The sequence below is a fragment of the Apiospora hydei genome (assembly GCF_038363865.1).
Source record: "Apiospora hydei strain CBS 114990 chromosome Unknown utg000004l_segment0_segment0, whole genome shotgun sequence".
Taxonomy (NCBI): domain Eukaryota; kingdom Fungi; phylum Ascomycota; class Sordariomycetes; order Amphisphaeriales; family Apiosporaceae; genus Apiospora; species Apiospora hydei.
This window is the reverse complement of record NW_027117363.1, coordinates 6,818,314-6,836,577: the sequence shown is the minus strand read 5'-3', so window position 1 is coordinate 6,836,577 and position 18,264 is coordinate 6,818,314. Positions and strand designations below refer to the sequence as shown.

Here is an 18,264-nt window from a genome sequence, read left to right as displayed (position 1 = left end):
TGGGCTTGAAATATGTATTAAATGAAGAGAACACCATGGCTATACCCAGAGCGAAGAGCTCTTGGTATTCAAAATCATTAGATTGCATAACCCCATGCACTTATAGCTTAGATTGTCTCTCCTTCCTCCCACTTTTCAAGTTGGGCGAGAATTCCCCCTTGAGCAGGAAGTCGGGGTATTTCATGTTGGCCTCCAGGCCGACAGCGTAACCGCCCTTCAGGCGCCACGAGCCTCCGTCGACGACCAGGATCTCGCCGTTGACGTGCGAGCCGGCATCGGAGAAGATGTACACCGTCGCGTCGCAGATGTCTCGGCAGGTGCCCCAGCGCCCGAGGGGCACAGTGCTTGCCTTCTCCGCCTGGCTGGTCTTGCTGCTCGCCAGCCGTGCCATACCCTCGGTGCCTTCAATGGCGCCGGGAGCGATGACGTTGGACGTCACACCGTACGGCCCGTACTCGAGACTGACCGAAGCCATCAGGGCGTCAATGGCCGCCTTGGCAGCGGATACGTGCGCTTGCAACGGCATGCCCGTGTAGTGGAAGTTAGCCGAGATGTAGATGATGCGCCCACCCGTCAACATGTCGGCGGCCTCGAGGTTTCGATTCCGCGTGGCAGACTCGATGAGATATGGCATCGTCGCCTTGACTGTGTTGTAGGTGCCGATCACATCAATATCAATCACCGTCTTGAACCCATTAGGTGTCAGAGCCGAGATAGGTGCGACGAAGTTGCCAGCTGCGCCGGCGCTGCAAAGCACGAAGACTTGTGTTAGCGATCTTGCGGTGGAAGTAGGGCTGGAGTGCATGGTACTTGCATGACAAAGTCGATGGCGCCGAGCTCTTTAACACATCGCTCTGCGGCCTGCTTCAGGTTCTCCGGCTACATTTGATTAACATTGGAACCCCCTGCAAGGGGGTGCTCTGATTATGGGCTCACATCTCGAACATCGCAACCGCCGATGCCCAGGACTTTTGCGCCCTTCCTAACAGTGGCAATGTCCCGAGCGGCAGCCTCAGTCTTCTCGACGTTGCGCCCGATGATGCAGGCATTTGCACCCAGGTGCACCAAAGCCCTAGTTTGTGCACTGCAGATCGAACCGGCGCCTCCAGTAACGAAGACGACTCGGCCATCTGTGAATATGCATTAGCAACTGATCGAGCCTATCGGGTGGGGTGTTGCTAAACTTGCCAAAGATGCCATCCCTCCACACGGTGCTGAGATACTCCGACCTTGGGACCGGCATGTTGAGTTGCGTGCTGACGGTGTAGATAACGGACGGAGAGGCGGTCGTCAAAGTGGAATGTGGTGGATAGGAACCCGTGCGTTAGCAGTTATTTGGGTTTCGGAACCAAGCGAACTGCTACAACCCAGACAGACACTGATTGGTGCTGTCACGATAGAACGAGATGAGTCCTTGTTGTTGTTGTTGTTCGGGAAGCAAGACGATGCAAAAAAAGGAAGACCAGCAATAGCAGAGCAGGCCAGCGATACAAAAAGGGCTGGAATCTCATCTCATCTTCGGCATTGATGTTCGTTCTCCAGGTGGCCAGGGTCTGAATCTCCGAGGCGAACTGGTGACCAAACTCAGATCATGGTTGGAGAAGAATTGTGGGCTGCTACAACCTCGGCTGCAGGCCCGTACAGTAGGTTGATTACCTATTCGCTACACTCAGATATCGATTCCCGGGCCTTTGCTCATGTGGAGAGCTGCTCGCTGGCGATGAATGTCGGTGTCGGACCTATCAAGGGATGCTCATCAGGGTGAGAATAACACCTCCTGCATTCTGTGATTGAACGCAACGAAGGGGTCAGTACGTCCCAGGAGCATTCGGAGCTTGTATGCCTCTTTGGGTATGCAAACATACCTCCTACCTCCCGCGACAAGCACTACAGGATGCCAGAGAGCGTTCCAGCATAGGTAGCTGACAGGCTAGCTAATATAGTACAGACAGTGTAGGCGTTCGTTGCCGAATGCATGCCAATTGATTGGCTCGCCCCGGATTCTTGGACGAGCAGTGGATCGTTTTCGTACGTACAATTAATCATGAAAACCCCAATGATGTCAAATCGATTCAATATATACACTGGTATTGGCAAACAAAACATGGTACGCAGCCAGCTGGAGCTGTACTGGGTATATTTGGTGGTATCACAGGCATATCGATGCCAAGAGGGGTCCCTTTGTCTACAGCGCCTATTTGGCGACTACGTTAGTAGGTAAGGTTGAGTGGTGCAGACGTTCACAGAAGCGAGCCAGCTGTTGGAGTGACGCAACCACTGGAAGCAAAATCGGTGGCCCACGTTCCCGAGCCCAAAGCTCTCGTCACCACCCGCCCATCCTTGACTCTATTCTACCTGCCTTATTATTATGCGACTTCCATCTAGCCGCATCGTAACCCCCAAACAACCTCCGCGCTTCGGTTCATCAGCATAGATATTGTCGACTATGGCTACGACTAAGGTGTCGGTCCTCAAGTTCGTGGGAACCGTCTCCCTCGGCCTGCTCACGGTGAGTCGCTCTACCATTTGATCGTGGCAGTGAACCATCACCCCCACCTTCGGCTTGGCCCCTCCCGCCGCCATGACTCTCTGTTCGGGCGCGCAACAGAGAACGGACCTAAGCAGTTTCATTGCTCTTCGGGGTCATTGCTGGTGGAATGGCGTTTGAGAAGGGACTTATATCACAGATGATGGATTCTAATATGATGACTTGACAGGGCGTATCCTACACGCTGTCCACCCTAACCATCCCCTCCCTGCTCGACCTCCCATCCGCCTCATCGGCCGCCAAGGCCTTCGGCGGCGTCAGCAAATCTGCGACCTTCCATCTCAATGCTCTGACCGGCGTGGCCGGCTCTGCCTTCCTCCTCGCCTTCACGCTGTCGCCGCGCGGGTACCGCCACCCGTACCTGCTCTACACCTCCCTCTTCGTGCTGGGCACCAAGCTCACCGACTTCGTCACCCCGTCCATCTTTGGAACCGACGCTTCCGATGCCTCCTCCCGCGCCGCGCGGAGACGCAGAGCCGCCGCCGCCACCGCCCGCAAGGAGAAGCAGGCCGCGCGCCGCATGGAAGCTAGCTACGAGGTGCTGGGCGACTCCCACAGCGACGAGGGCGCCATGAGCACGAGCGGTGAGGAGCTGGACGAGGATACCAACGGCGAGGAGGTGCGCAGCGAGGTTGAGCTGTTCGTCAAGAACCAGATCATGCAGACCGCCCTTGCCGGCGTCGGTTTCACGATGGCGGTGCTCGGGCTCTGGGGTGATGGAGCTCACAGAGTCTTGGGCGGAGATGCTCTGATCATTGAGCTGTAGTGAAGGACGGACTGTATGCATGCTAAGGGCTGGGTATCCGCCCTTGACTTGAAATCAGCATGGGCCCTGCGGCCACGGCGGTGGAGTTTTAGCTGTCACTCTTTATCTGAGATGGATGTTAGGAGAGACGGAAATGATATCAAGAACATGAAGCGCACGAAGCGCAGATGACCGGCCACACGTACATATTCATGGAGTTTAGGATGTTTGCGGAAGGACTTTTGAGTAACTCATAGCTGGGCTCTCTACTCCCACAAAACCTCTTGTCTCATATAGAGAATGGAAAAGCTGTGATGACCCATATCGTCGCTTGACCAGATATACTACTGCTCTGCTTGATTCACTGTTTACAAACAGACTCTCTTGCTGTGTCGATACCACCGATGCTTTGCGTTTTGCACACGTGGGGCCTATGTAGCGATCTTACTGAATCTTAGTCGGGTTTGAATGCCACCCCCTCTTGGACATCGTCTCTACCTGCGTAGCCCCATATCATCTCATGAAATGCATATATAATCAAAATGAAGAAGTATTATAGCACCAGTGCATGGCAATTCTAGAACCAATTCTATAGCTGACTATCATCTCCTCGGATAGAGTGGAGACTTTCCGAGGTCCCTGGCATCGTACCTTATCGACTAGCTTGGGTCCCACTAAAAAGTTGAGGTGCGACTTTGCGTACGGTCTGAATTTTTACACCTGCAAACCGCAGAGCTCTCAAACGCTCACGACCCAAGACAAAATGCCGCCGCCACAAAAGAAAAGCCTCCCCCGAGGAAGACGTCGATGCCATGTCCGTCGCTTCAGACGATGACACCTCCTCTTCCGACAGTGGCGAAGACTCTGCCCCGGAAGACCGCCAATTCGTACCCAAAGACAAGGATTCGGACGAAGAGGACCTCGAGCGCTTTGTCCTAGGCGACACTGAGAACTTCAGGGAACAGCTCCGGAAGGAGTTTGATTTCGACGATGCCGAGTTGGACTCGGGCGATGTAGAGCATGACGGCACCGGCAGTGAAGAGCTCGACGATGCGCAGCTGTTCTTCTTCGACGCCCCTCCAGCTGGGCCCAAGGACCTTGTGCCTGCGCCCCCGAAAGAGGTCGCTTCTGCGCCCGTCGACGACAAAGATCCCCCAGCCTGGCACGATAGCGATGACGAGCGGTTGACCGTGTCGCTGGCTACCGCCACCCAATTGCGAAAGCTGCGACTCAGTGAGGACGACGACGTCATTACGGGCACTGAATACACCCAAAGGTTACGGCAGCAGTTCTTGCGGCTCAACCCTCTGCCAAACTGGGCTAAGGCGTCAGAAGAACGACTGTCGAAGCGCCGTCGCAGATCATCTGCTGCGTCAGACGACTCGGATGTGTCTGAATTGGGCGAGAGTGACGAAGAAGACGGCGACTTGTCCGCGTTGCCTTTGGATAGGTTTCTTCGTGATGCTAGCTCGCTCAAGGGGGCCTCTACTAAATCAAAGATACTTCGGCCAGAAGTTATTGATATCCAGAGGTCCCGAGACATGGCCGATAGCCACAAGGTAAGGAACCACCATATCAAAACCAGCCTAACTGTGACCCTTGTTACGGTTCGACTGAAATGCCTAAGGAACTTGCTAACTCTGTATCCAGGCTGAAGTTACTGCCCTCTGTTTCCATCCAGAATATCCTGTGCTCCTCTCGGCCAGCACATCCTCCATGCTATATCTTCACCATGTAGCGCCGACGGCGCACCCCACACCTAATCCTTTGCTCACTTCGGTTCAAGTGAAGCAAGTGCCTATACGCCACGCTGAATTCATGCTTCCCGCTGGTGACAAGATCTTCTTTGCTGGTAGGAGACGCTTCATTCATTCGTGGGATATGCCCACAGGAGCTATTCAACGGACATCCAAGATTCAGGGGCACCATTTGGAACAGAGAACGTGGGAGCGGTTTAAGTTGAGCCCTTGTGGAAGATATCTCGGTTTGATTGCTTCTACAAGAAAGGGTGGCGGTGTTGTCAACACGCTCAACGTGAACACGATGCAATGGATTGCTGCGGCTCGATTAGACAGTCGGGGCGGCATCATTGACTTCCAGTGGTGGAAGAACGGCAATGGCATGACCATTCTCGGCAAGAGTGGCCAGATCGGAGAATGGAGCATGGCCTCACGGAGATTCGTAGGAATTTGGAACGACGAGGGCTCTGTTGGCGGCACAGCCATTGCGCTTGGTGGTCATAAGGGCCCCGAACTCCTTGGTGGAGACAGATGGGTGGCCATCGGATCCAACACCGGTGTGATGAACGTCTATGACCGGCAAGAGCTGATCTTGCCTTCTGACGACGATGAGCTGACTCTGAAAGAGCGGCCAGAGCCTGCAAAGAGCTTCATGCAGCTCACCACGCCGGTCACCATTCTTACCTTCAGTCCGGATGGACAGATATTGGCGTTTGGCTCGAAACACAAGACGGACAACTTCAGACTGGCTCACATGCCGAGCTGTACAGTCTTCCGCAACTGGCCAACGGCGAATACACCGCTGGGCCGTATAAAGTGCGTGGCCTTCTCAAAGGACAGCGACATGCTTGCGGTCGGCAACGACAATGGGAAGATCAGGTTGTGGGAAATTAGAAGATAGACCAAAGAATACCCTGTTACTATCTATTTCGAGAAACCCATTTTCAAACATGCTCCGTTTTCTTCCATGTTCGCTTTTCAATCGCCTCGCAAGATTCGAAGGTTCCCTCTGGTCATCAGCAACCAAGCCAACCATCTAATGCCGAAAAATGTGTGCCATCAGTCTTGCCAGGGGACTGCCTTTCTGGATGTGTTTCTTCGGATACACTCTGCCAGTCTTCTTCGTGTAGTGACTTAACTCAACTTCCGTTTTGAACTGATACACAGGTTTGCCGGCTTTTACGGCGTCGAGGAAGTCGTAGATGTTGATCCAGACTTTCTTCAGAGCCTAGATACCGGGGAAGCAAATGACGGGGGATAATGTCAGCTATCGACTGCGACAACGTTACCAACGCAAGCAATATATCCACGCCCCTGAGCTTAGCATCACTCACATTTCTGCATTGGGTCTTGCTGCGGAACTCTTCTTGGAACCCAAGATCTTTCATGAGTCTTTGCCAGTTTCCCAGAGCGTCGCCTTGGAAGTAGTCGTCCCATCGCTTGACGATCTGGAGTGATTTGGACCGCGTTGCTTCTCCAGCTCCGAGGCTAATGTTCACTCCGCCGTTGTAGACGGGCTGGCTTGGCTTCTTGTGCTTCTTGGCCATCTCCGTTCTGTCGGGCTGGTATGTATGGTCCTAAGGAGGGTTGGAGGTGAGATAGGTGTATATCCTAGAATCTAATGAGGTTTGATATCCCACCAGAGGTCCAAGACAGCATCCCTTCTTAAGGACCGAAAAGTCTGACCGAGTGATTTGACCATGATAGAGAAATGAAGAGAGATTCAAACGGAGAAATAACAACAACACGAGAGCATGTCGTTTGGTTTACTATCTATATCCTCCCGAGGGGAGCGATCAAACCACAATGTCCATCCATCGCAAACGGAATCAGCCTTGCTGCATGCTCCTTCCCGTCATATATGTAGATTCCGGGCCTTGGGATATTAGCACTCTATAGGTATTCTGTTGCATTGCAGGTTTAGATGAAGTGACTGCACATTGGTTGCCAGAGGATCGATATCACTGAGCAGTGTTTGCAGATTTCCATGAATATGACCATCACACAGCCGCAGCACAGTATGAGATATATCTAGTCGTTCAGAGAGTGACGCAAGCTGTGCCGACAGTATTAGATATAAACAGTAGAGATGCGGAGTTCTGTTAAATTGGGTTATGACCCCTGTATGGGAACACTATTTTGCTTATCGCAGATTATCACGGGTGGTTGCAAAGCCACTACAACAAACGAAATAATGGATGGGACAGACGCATGTCCGGTAGAACCTCTGCCGCTTCCATGGCTTTCTCACGGGAAGAGTGGCGCAAATCGGCAAAGAAGCCTGCGGCCAGCTGCAGTTGGCCATGGCCAAACAGAAGCTCACTCTTGAACCATGGATGCGGTACCCTCAAGATGGTAACTGATCTGCCGTTTGCAACTCCCTGTTGGCGCTTTCCGGGCAGCGGCAGCGGGAGAACTGGGCCGAGATATTCCGCAAGGATTCCTTCGGATTGTCACGATGGCCTCCGACCATCCGAGAACCCTTGCAGCAATCGTGCCAACTGCGCGTTTGTTGCCATTTGGCGATGTGGCCCTGCGATCTCCGTCTGGCAAACTCGCATCCCCACGACTTATCCCCATGGAACGCTCGGTCGCCGGTTCGCTCGGGCCCTCACGCGGGGCTGAGCGCTGCTGGTCAGCTTTCCTCAAGTAAGGCTTACACACCTGACACCACCATCCACTCAACCCACAGCGAGTCGAAATCATATGTTCTTGCTGTCAGCAAACATAGGTCTGGTACGAATCCCGCGAGGGCGGCAGCGGGTCGACTCGGGACTGACTTTGCCATGCTGCGGAGAGCGCAATGGCAGGATCCGACCGGTGCGCTGATTTGAAATGACCCCACCATGACCCGTTGTCGTGCAGCTGTCATGGCCCCATGCGACGTGCTCTAGAAGCTGTAGGTTTGATGGTTTTGGAAGTTGGTTGGTTGTGCCGTTTGGCAGAGACATAACCGCCCTGTTCTTTGTCTCGGTCATGGCTCCTGACAACGAGGAATCCCGGGTTCGGTATGGAAGTGAAAAGAAGAAGCAGAAAAAAAAAAACAGAAGAAAAAGAAAGAAAAAAGCTCGAAATACCAACCACTTGCCGGCATACAGGCTCCTCCTTCGTGCAGATAGCTTGCTAGTGCAGTGCCATCGTTGATTTTCCCTCTCCTCTACCCCTCTAATCAAGGCGCCATGGCTACTGTCATAGGTAGCCCTGGGGCGTTTAGTTCTTCCCCAAGAAGCCAAGCAGGGAGCATGTCGGCTTGCTGGTCGGGTGGCCCACCGGTGCTAAGCACGCTACTGTATGTACGGTAGGAAGAAATCTCGATTGGAATAACCTATCGTTCGCGGGGTTATCTCGAACGACCACACCACTGAACACTGAAGCCATTCCTGACTGCCCGTAACCGCCTACCGTAAATCGGCCTGAAGGCGTCGCATCACACCCGTCAGCCATCCTGCTTACGAGTCCGGCTCGGGTACAGCTGTAGGTGAGGTAAGGCGCCTACAGGTCGGTACCTAATGTGATTGAAATTGGTTGATGTAAGAAGTTGGGTATGTATCTCTTTGTTGCCTGTGTTCTTTGGCATGTGGCAGTATGTTGGAGTTCCACGTAGTTGACCTACACGTTGTCTTGTGTCAAAGGTTGAAGGGGGACACCACCCACACGGTACATGTTACGTAGCTACGTCGCTGACGTTTTGGTGGTGAGAATCCGGTTTGGGTGGGCATCTCCGGCTCAGAATGGTGGAGGCCGACGCACATGGGAAGAGCTCGGAATCTGGCAGGAGTTGCCGTGACCACACGATCTCACGCGTTCCCATGCTGCAATTCCGATTGTTCATGCGAGTGATAACGCGGGGGCCTGGATGCAGCAATCGCATCCATCCGTCCACCCACTTCCTGTTTATTTTCTTTCGGCCTGCAGTCTGCTCATCAGAGATTTTCCTCATGATAGCCCGGATACAGGATAATGCCCCATTCCAGCTGCCACTTGGACAGAGGTTCCTGGCCTACCCGAAGAGCCGGGTTCCCTCCACCAGTACTAATAATACTGGGCATCCTGGTTCTTAACACTTGTGTTACTAGCACGCCTTGACGCACCGTCGTAGTCGTGCTCCAGTAATATAGTAGCACTTCTTACCGAGTTACCTGTCTCTTTACAGCACATACCAACACCTACACCCGACACCCTTTCGTCGCCGCCCAAAGTTTTTAACGCGCAGCAGATGGTAGTATCGGGTCAACGTGCATTCCTTGGCTGAGACGGGGGTCTTTTTTTCCTCTGCTTTTTCTGCTCGAGTATACTGGTTGGGTCCTCCTGGCAAACGGTCCTTGGCAATTCTGGGCTGCTGCCAATTAAGCGTGGCATAAGAGAAAGAGAAGCGACAGCTCTTTTCCAGCCAACGAAGAGAGAGAGCGAAAGCAAAAGAGCGCCCACCCACCCATCACCAACAGCCAGCCAGCACACCAGCCAGCACGCGACACAGCTAGCTGCGCGCAACTACTTTTGCTGTTCCACCTTCGACCCTTTCCCTCCAACTTCCCACTTGTCCTTGCTCTATCTTGCCAAAGCTCAGGTGTTCAACCAAAAATCATGGCCTGGTCCGCGCCCAAAGGCCGTCCAAAGGTCTTCCAAACCCGCTTGAGGACTTTTGTTAAGACCTTGAGGCGAACAGATAGTCGCAAGAGTGGGGAGACCAGTGACAATGCCTCAACTATCCAGAGCAGAGAGGCCCATGATGCGACGGAGGATTTCCAGGCAACGCAAAGTCAACCAGACTTGATCATGACAGCGTCACCGGAACTGTCGCAGGAGCAGGGCCTGGTTTCAACGCGCCCCCTCAACAGAGGCGTCACTGCGAGAACCTCATCGTTGGGAAGCCGAGGAGGAAGGACAGGAGAGCTCGTGGGCCATATCAGGACCTGTTGCGCCGCAAAACAGCGATGAGAAGCCTGGCCTCTCCGTTCGCGTGTCACTGCGCTTTGAGAACCCGCTCGAGTTCACCTACAGTCGGAATTATGACAGCTCTCCCACCCTCCGCGTGACCGAGAACCTCTGCCAGGGGCTTATACGGCGCATCGACCATAGCTGCTATGAGCTAATTACTCGCAAAGACCCGAACGCTTCAGCGGCTACCAAGGGGAAAAGCCGGACAAAACCGAAGAGGTTTGAGCTCACTACCCAAATCAGCCAGGGCGGCGAACTTTGGGCTACCAGGACATACACCTCGTACCAGAAGGACCCAGTCACTGCCGAGGCTGCCAAGGAGGTTATCCTCTCGAGTAACCGAATGATCGGGTTGTTCCTGAAAAGGCACGATCCTGATTTCATCTGGAGGATTGGCCCCTTGCACGATGACCTGCACCCGCTCCCGGAGACGCAGAAATCTCCATATCAAATCGGCAGCATCCAGTCGCTCAACTGCGTACCCCGGTCCGAATTCATTGAGAAATCCCAAACTTTTGAGGCAACGCCAGGCTACAAGCTCGACCTTTCCTTTTCCTTCCTCAATCGGCAAGGAGAAGTTCCCTGGCAGAAAGACGTCGAGGTTTCCAGTAATCAGACGACGCCGCTAACCCTGGCAGTCGCCGAAAATCTGTTTTCAGATGCTTCGTACGCATTAGAAGGGGCTGTTCGATCCAGAAGGAGACATGTTCAGGAGCAACACGCTCAATGCCGATTCGACGCTGGAACTTGTCAGCATTACCTCGAGGAAGCCTCTGAAATAGCTCTCAAGATCACAAACAATTTTGGTCCGGACTTTGACCACTTGGCCCGCACCATTCAAAGCAAACTTGTCCTGTTTGAGGAATACAACGCGCAGGACTGCGTGGAATTTGTCGATAATCTGCAAAATGCCATTGCTGAGGCACGGAACTCGGCTGATGTGGCCATTATAGAAACCAACGACCTTGATCTCAAGATCGTGGAGCTGCGCGGCTCTGGTTGGGCCCTTGATGAGCCATTGGTCTTCACTATACTCCCCTCGACCTCCTATTCAAGGCGCAGCATCGAGGCCATCCTAGACAGAGTCCAGACTGGAATCAGTGATGTGCTTCGAGGCAATGCGGCCACAGTTCGTTATATCGCCTGGAAACGTGGACATTTGATTCTTGACAAGACTTTGGTTGCCCGAGAGCCGAAATCTCCAACTAGACGCTGGGATACATCGACTGTTACCAGATCCAAGGTTGTCAATAAGTTGAGGCGGCGAGTCGAGCAGGATATCGAGATGATCTGCAAAGATACTTGCTCTCTGGGTGACATGGAGGAAGAAGACCCGCCCTCTGCATCTGTCGACCCAGCACAGCCAACTGCCGAAGCACCCGTGTCCGCAGCGCAGCCTGACGCTGATAATGAGGAGCCTTCTTTGCCTTACATCCCATCAATGGGCCCCAGATTGGCGCCCACCGCGAAGTCAGTATCTGTCGTCGATGTGGAATCGAGCGTGGGCTCTCACCAGCTGTCAGAAGAAGATCGGCCTTCCTCGGCTGTCCACAGTGCTACCAGCATGAACTCGCGGTCCTCCCAAGTCTATAGAGACCCCAAGACCGGTCATCGTGCCTTCCCACTCGTGCCCTCTGCCAGCACATACGGGGTCACAGAACTGCTTAAGCAGCCCGATTCAAAGCCCGATTCACAGACAAAAGAAAAAGAACCGGGCATGCCAGGTACGACCTCTCCAACAGCGTTGCCCATTGAAGATGTATTGCAAAATTCGAATAGCCAGCATGCGAGCAAAGCTGATTCAGGTTCCACGAGTCAGAAGCCGAAAATGCATGATGGTACGGCCGCCGGTGAACACCTGGTGCGAGAAAATGCGGCGCCAGTTACCGAGGCGGAGGACGCGGGTGTGCATGAAGCAGAGTCTGAGCCTGCTCGAGCCCTGTGTCACCCCAACACTGTACATTCGACACGCGGCATGAGAGCATTGGTTATCAACCTTCGACGGTTCCTTCGACGCCTAGTCTGATCTCCGGCCATGGCCAGTCGCCCAGAAGCAGTATGATAGTAACCACGCCCCAAATATCAGGTTCGATGTCTAGCGCAGAATTGCAGTTCATGATGGCAAGACGCAACTCCGAGGGGTATGCCGAGGAAGCAGAATTTCCCAGTGAATCAATTGAGGCTGAGATGCAGCACAAGTACAATGGGGGCACACCGGAAGATATGTCCACTGTGAAATATGTCAGGCCCAAGCAGAGACCATCCCCACTACAGCGTGACCTGTTCATGCCTGAAGCAAGCGGTTCAGGCGAGCCAGGTTCTGGGGTACTGTCCACGCTCGTAACACACCGCAACCGTCAGAAGAGGGTCAAAACTTTACCTCAAGTGAGGGTGCACAAATCAACAACGTCGATGGTCATGAGCTACCAAACGAAGCATCGCAAGATGCCAATGGAACACCCAGAGGCTCGGTTGGAATCCGAAGGAGCAATGCCACGCTGGTACCCTCCCCGGACAACGGACTCGAGGCGGCAAGCTCGAAGGACACCACTCCAGATATAGTCGTCGATTCATTCCACAGTCAAGCAGGCACCAGTAAATATGGCCTGGACCCACCCAAGACTCCGAGCGACGCCGGCTTTACCTTCGAGGGCGACGATTTCGCCCAGACACGGGAGGAAATTGATTTCTCGGCGGCTTCGGCGGCTTCGGCGTCGGCTTTCTCATCTCCTTGGTCCACGTCTACTGTCGCCGGCGGTGATTACACCACTCTGCCACCCCCTGAGATGCGCTATACCAGCATCAATGGCGAGCTGCATGACGTATTCGATGATGACAATGAGCACGCCATAGCCGATGACAACCAAAGTAGCTGTATGGGGCTCTCCGCCCCATCCTCGCCGGTCCTGCCAGCCGGGGCGTTTCCTCGGCCCAAAAACGCATCATCATCGTCATCATCAGCATCCCGTGCGCGTGGCTCCTTCGGCAGCGCGGGCTTGCTCGGCCTCGCCGACTCCCAGAACCTCCTCGGGGTCGGGCTGCGCCGGGCCCTGGCCATGAACAACACCCCGCCGCGTCGCATGGGGTCGACCCCTCTCGCGCTGCGTACCGTCGACTTCTTCGCGACGCATCCCCGTAGGGGGGCTCCACGGGCCGCGAGCTCCAGATCCTGAAGCGCCCCTCGCTGCTCAACGTCGACGTGTCGCAGCGACCGGCGAGCTCCGGCCGGGAACTCGAGACGCGGTATCTTCGAGAAGGGGCGTCTTCCCGCCACCACCATCACGATCACCACGACGCGGAGAAGCCCCAGGCTGATCCTGAAGCGCTCATGAAGCGGTCGCTCAGCTCCAACGTGCTGCAGGACTATCATGTGCGCGAGGTCGTCAGGCAAGACAAGAAGAAGAAGACTTTACAAGATGGGGCCAAGGACAAAGACACGGACGAAGAAGGAGACGAACAGCGGCCAGGCGCCGGGCGGCCTAGGAGTTCAAGCCTGATGTTCTTGCTCGCCGGGGCCACGCTCGCTTCCCAGATGATGCGGCCGGACTAGAGAGGATACTTGTGTCGATTTTCACTTGTGGATGGAACCATATCGAATTGGGGACATAGACACGTTCATTTGATGGCACGCATAGAAAGGGAGATCGACACACGCAACAAGGGAGACAGGGAAAGGGATGGGACGGAAGGCAGGGAGGGAGGGAGGGATACACATGAATTAGAGATACCTGCCGACTTTGCATACCAGAGCGAGCACTTGCACATTTGCTTTTCACAAGCCATTGGGAGATGACACAAGATTTCAAGAATTTTACATATAGAAATACAAAAACAAAGATCCTTTTTGCTTATTAGATGGCGTCTAAAGCAGAAGCAGGGCCTTGTCCCATGATAGTTGCGTCCGTAGAGTTGACATCCTGAGCGAGCTGGTTCGATTCTGACGCGGGCTGTGTTCGGTATTTATTTTATAGAATCCGAGGCCAAATAGGCGCCCAACTGATACAACCGCCACCCCCCTGCAACACCCTTCTCTTCTACATTGCAGACATTATTCAATACTTTTCCGCTTTTCGCACACTAAAACCGATATATATGCAAACCGCCACCGCCCGATCTAGGATATCAAGACGCATAAACAATAATTTTCGCTTTCCGGTAAAAACGCCAGGATTCGAGTTAGGTAACTTGATGATGCAACCATTCTGAAAAGCCAACATAGCAATTGGTGGTTTCCTCCCCTCTTTCCCCACTTCATCTCTTACTTTCCTTTCGATTCGTCCTGTAGTGTCCAACCCGTTCAGTTGGCGTTGGCCAACGTGTAATTTGTCATGGCATTCATACGCTCCGTCGTGAGCTTCAGTGAGACCATAAGGAGCTCTTGATAGACATCGTTCTCCCTCACGACGCAGGCGCTCCCAGGCACTGGTATCCATGACCCACACGGCGCAATCGCGGACAGCAAGGACCGTGGCGGTGCGGTCCGTCTGTGAGAAGAAGGGCAGCTCGCCGCAGGTCGTGCCTTGAACAATGGGTTCGGACAGTCTACCTTGGGGTGTCTCGTAGTCGGCGCGCAATTCGCCCCGCTCAAGAAGGTAGAAACCATTGGCTGGTTCGCCCCGGTGATACAACACTGTGCCGGCCTTGTATTCACGCCTCTGGAAATACGGCTTAGCGCGGAACCAGAAGTCCTCATTCTTGTCGCTGATATCGTGGAAAATCTGGAGCATCAGCCGCAATGGCTCGCTAATACCACGCCAGCGCGATGTTCTCTGCGACTCATGCTGAGTCAAGACAGTTTTGGCGACCTGGTGCAACTGACTGCGCCTCGGCGACTGCGAGAGGTACTCGAGTGGCTGTGATGCCGACTTCGTCTCCGGAACATCCAGGCTGGGATGCGGTGAGGGCCGGGTTACCCGCAATGCTTCCTGCTGAGCATAAAACGTCTTCAGTTGTTCGTTCTCGCAGCTCTCCAACGCCGAGTTGAGATCGGGCATGAATTTGACCTCGATACCGCTTTCGCCCTCGCCCAGGCCTACCGCCCTGAGATCGCGGCCGACTCGGCTATCCGCATCCTTGCCACTGATCAACATGACAATCCCCTTCTTATTCAGAAGCCGGTTGAGCGTCATAAACCCTTCGGCAGCCGAGTAATCGATTCCGGTTACTTGCCACAAGTCAAGAATGAGATATCGTATCGGATGTTCGGCGAAGTGATCATCTGCAATTAGCGCCCGGACTTTCTCCTGAACACCGACAATAGTCCCAAAGAATAGGTTCCCAAACAATTTGACAATGTAAGTCTGGCGGCCGACCTCTTGGAGAAAGTGATACTGCGAAGGATTCCGCCGCACCATCGACCCAATCTGGTCTCCAGTGTAGGTTGCTCGGATAGCCGAAACCTGGGACTGATTGACAATCACGGAACCAAATGCCAGCACGATACCAAGGAAGATACCTGCCACAAAGTCGTAGATACCCATGGTCAATACAATGGCGATAATCTGAAGTAAAGTTAGTAACTTGCACAAGACTTCTGAGTGCGGGGGTACTTACAGTCAGGTATTCCAGACGCTTCAACTTCCGTCTAGGTGAGATGAGCGCATCCATCAAGAGTTCAATTCCCAGTACAAAAATCAAGGTTCCCACCATCATGACTGGGATAAAGCCAATGATGACAGGCCCAATGACCATAACGGTAGCGGTTAGTGCCGCCAACATGAAGCCGGCGAGCCTGCTGTTACCGCCGGATCGCATGAAGAACAGGGTGTTGGCATACACAAGATAGTTCTGGATACTGCCAGCAAAACCCGACAGCAAGTTCGAATAGCCATGGAGTATGAGCTCGTGGTTCAGGTTCGCGTCGTCCTCTCCAATCGACTGGGCCAAAGCAGGCACGTTGATGGGAACATGCAGCAAGCTGAAGAAAGTCAGAGCGAACATAGCCCCTACAGTCTCCAAGATCACCCCCCAGTGAACCAGGTGGAATTCTGTTGGACAGTTAGTGGTCGTTTCAAGAAGGTCTATCGGGGGACTGCTTACTATATAATGTCCAGAAGTGCCACCACGGCTCTCCCGCTGGAGGGGAATCGAAAATCCACCCAGTGTGTCTCAAGTTGTTCGGCTCAAGTTCATCGATCGAGGCCACGAAAAACCAGAAGATCAGGGGTATCATAAGGATGTAAACCGATACGAAATGTTGCGAGTTGATCTTCTTCTGCAGGAAGCACTGGAGAATCGCAAGGGCCAGCGGGATGATCCAAAGAGGTAACGTAGACGGTTGCATCAAACTGCGAAGCGTATCCAGGTCGTAGTGGAACGACTCGAGCCTTCCCGACACTTCAAATCCAGTGGCGATAAGGAACCAACCCACGCCACCGATACAACCAATAAGGATGTGGCGAGGGATGAAGCCTATAATGTAGCCGAATTCGAACTTTCCGATACAGTAGAAAACAACACCAGTCAACATGGTGCTCAGAGCATAGGCCGTGATAGTAGTCGCGATCACGGCGTCCGGCTGATCCTCTCCTATCGAAGCTGTGATAGTAGCAGCCATACTGTGGAAGAAAGGTACAACTTCAATCTGTGGCGAGTAAGCTATGCCCGTCCATCTTACGGATGATTGAGGTGCTTACCAGTTCTGACCCTACACCACCCCTGAATATACTTCCGCATGAAAAGGTCAACTGTGCAATAATAGTGCTGACGTAGAAGATGGATATCCCAGCCGGGCCGAGGCTAGAAAAGACCGGGTTTCCCAGCGGAAACAGGATCATACCTGCATGGATAGAAATTCAGCATAGTTCTCAAAGCAAAACGGAATTATAAATCCTTACCGTAAGACAATGCATCCAAGATGTTCAGTAGCAAGCCAACAATGACGCTGGGCAAGCAGCGTAACGGGTGCATGACGGCCTCCTCCACGATAGCTTTCTTGTCCCAGGTCTTGGGATTCAGCACGCCCACAACCCCCTGAAGTCTTTCTGTGGCTGCTCCCCTCATGCCACCATACGCGCTGCTCCAACGTTGACGTGGCTTCTGACTCTCAAGGTCATCCAGGTCTGCGATCTCGCTCAGGGCTGGGCTATCAATGGGACGAGAACCATTCGATTGCGCAAGCAATAGTGGGGTTTCCTCCGACGGTCCGTCGACATTGAAAACCAATGATCCCGGGGTACGTGGTTCTGGGCGGGTGAAAGGTCTTGCTCTTCGTTCGCGGTGCTCTTCCATTTGGGGTTCGTCGTCCATTTCCGCCTCGGTGTCTGTTTGCGGAGGTGAGCGTTTGAGCATGTTAGCCAACACAGATGGACCGTCAGGCGGCGTGTAGTCCTCTTCGCTTTCTGGAGAGCTAGGTTCCGAAACCTCCTGTATAGCATCATCTGCAGCGTTTCCGGATATAGGTCCAGAATCATGTTGAGGTGTCGTCGGGGCGTCGTGGCCTGGATGTGGCGAGGATGAAGCCCTTGGCCTCAAAAACGAAGCCTTGCGTTTGTCCTTCTTGTCGGAGAGCACATAGGACGCGAGCTCTGCGGTGTCTTCGCGAACGGTTCGTGCATATCCAGCGCTGTCCACCGGAGCTGAAACACTGTTAGCATAGTACAACGCAGTGGCTGGTGAATGATGTAGTGGGTGCTTGCATAGGTGGTCTCGCACAGATCCCGGGATGAAGGACCTCGTGGGCTCTCGGAAGCCATTCGAGTTGACGGAAGAGGACAGCAACCTTGGGTCAGCGAAGGCAGGGCGAGGGCTTTGTACGGGAATGTCTTCCGGTTCGCGCGGCGAAGGCGCCGAGGGAGACGCCCTCCTCCAGGAGGAGAAGCCGAAGTTTGGAGCAGACATGGGCAGGGATTGGGTCGCTCATTCGACAGCTTCGAGCAGGCTCTGAAGACTACTGGGTTGCTGCAGCCGCTCAATGTAGGTAGGCAGGAAAGACGAGCTTGGGGAATTGCTGGCGGGAGGGGCTCAAGTCATGAGTAGGACCGACGGGGTTTTGTCGTGAACCATGATCAGGCGAGTAAACGCAGGTTGCATTTAAAACGTAATGGAATACCCCAGCAAATGCAATACAGGAGAAAGCACGGTAAGGGAGAAAAGGATGGGGAACCCAGGCCAGGTTATGCGCCAATTCAGTTTCCGAGGGCGAGAGGGCGTTAGGGAAAAAACGACCATATCTGATGAACGCCCTTCACGCGAGGAAAGCTAAAGCCATCCATACCACTACCAGCATACGTTGGACGATACATCGTCAGAAAGAGTGGCTCTGCGCGCGAATAGGATTGAGGCTAGGTTTAGAC

At 53.7% G+C, this 18,264-nt stretch overlaps 7 protein-coding genes across 7 annotated transcripts; 4 read left to right on the top strand and 3 right to left on the bottom strand.

The window, feature by feature from the left end:
- Positions 1-100: 100 nt before the first annotated feature.
- On the bottom strand, positions 101-1,243 carry PG997_004673 (uncharacterized protein; the record flags this gene model as incomplete). Its single annotated transcript, XM_066808988.1, has 4 exons — positions 101-746; positions 815-879; positions 937-1,130; positions 1,189-1,243. 4 exons carry the CDS (start codon positions 1,241-1,243, stop codon positions 101-103), a joined length of 960 nt encoding a protein of 319 aa, XP_066672606.1.
- Positions 1,244-2,446: 1,203 nt separating this feature from the next.
- Positions 2,447-3,314, top strand: PG997_004672 (uncharacterized protein; the record flags this gene model as incomplete). The annotated part of the gene is made up of 2 exons (XM_066808987.1): positions 2,447-2,509; positions 2,718-3,314. 2 exons carry the CDS (start codon positions 2,447-2,449, stop codon positions 3,312-3,314), a joined length of 660 nt encoding a protein of 219 aa, XP_066672605.1.
- Positions 3,315-4,027: 713 nt separating this feature from the next.
- PG997_004671 (U3 small nucleolar RNA-associated protein) lies at positions 4,028-5,933 on the top strand (the record flags this gene model as incomplete). Its single annotated transcript, XM_066808986.1, has 2 exons — positions 4,028-4,852; positions 4,944-5,933. Coding segments are annotated over 2 exons (1,815 nt in total), but the record flags the coding sequence as incomplete, so codon positions are not given.
- A 135-nt stretch (positions 5,934-6,068) lies between these two features.
- Positions 6,069-6,579, bottom strand: PG997_004670 (uncharacterized protein; the record flags this gene model as incomplete). Its single annotated transcript, XM_066808985.1, has 2 exons — positions 6,069-6,260; positions 6,367-6,579. The coding sequence occupies 2 exons, from the start codon at positions 6,577-6,579 to the stop codon at positions 6,069-6,071; spliced, it is 405 nt and encodes a 134-aa protein (XP_066672603.1).
- A 3,037-nt stretch (positions 6,580-9,616) lies between these two features.
- On the top strand, positions 9,617-11,996 carry PG997_004669 (uncharacterized protein; the record flags this gene model as incomplete). The annotated part of the gene is made up of 2 exons (XM_066808984.1): positions 9,617-9,791; positions 9,871-11,996. The coding sequence occupies 2 exons, from the start codon at positions 9,617-9,619 to the stop codon at positions 11,994-11,996; spliced, it is 2,301 nt and encodes a 766-aa protein (XP_066672602.1).
- Positions 11,997-12,088: 92 nt separating this feature from the next.
- PG997_004668 (uncharacterized protein) lies at positions 12,089-13,520 on the top strand (the record flags this gene model as incomplete). Its single annotated transcript, XM_066808983.1, has 3 exons — positions 12,089-12,168; positions 12,279-13,002; positions 13,110-13,520. 3 exons carry the CDS (start codon positions 12,089-12,091, stop codon positions 13,518-13,520), a joined length of 1,215 nt encoding a protein of 404 aa, XP_066672601.1.
- Positions 13,521-13,821: 301 nt separating this feature from the next.
- On the bottom strand, positions 13,822-17,809 carry PG997_004667 (sulfate transporter family protein; the record flags this gene model as incomplete). Its single annotated transcript, XM_066808982.1, has 6 exons — positions 13,822-13,917; positions 14,233-15,471; positions 15,524-15,957; positions 16,010-16,553; positions 16,606-16,748; positions 16,807-17,809. The coding sequence occupies 6 exons, from the start codon at positions 17,807-17,809 to the stop codon at positions 13,822-13,824; spliced, it is 3,459 nt and encodes a 1,152-aa protein (XP_066672600.1).
- Positions 17,810-18,264: the final 455 nt, after the last annotated feature.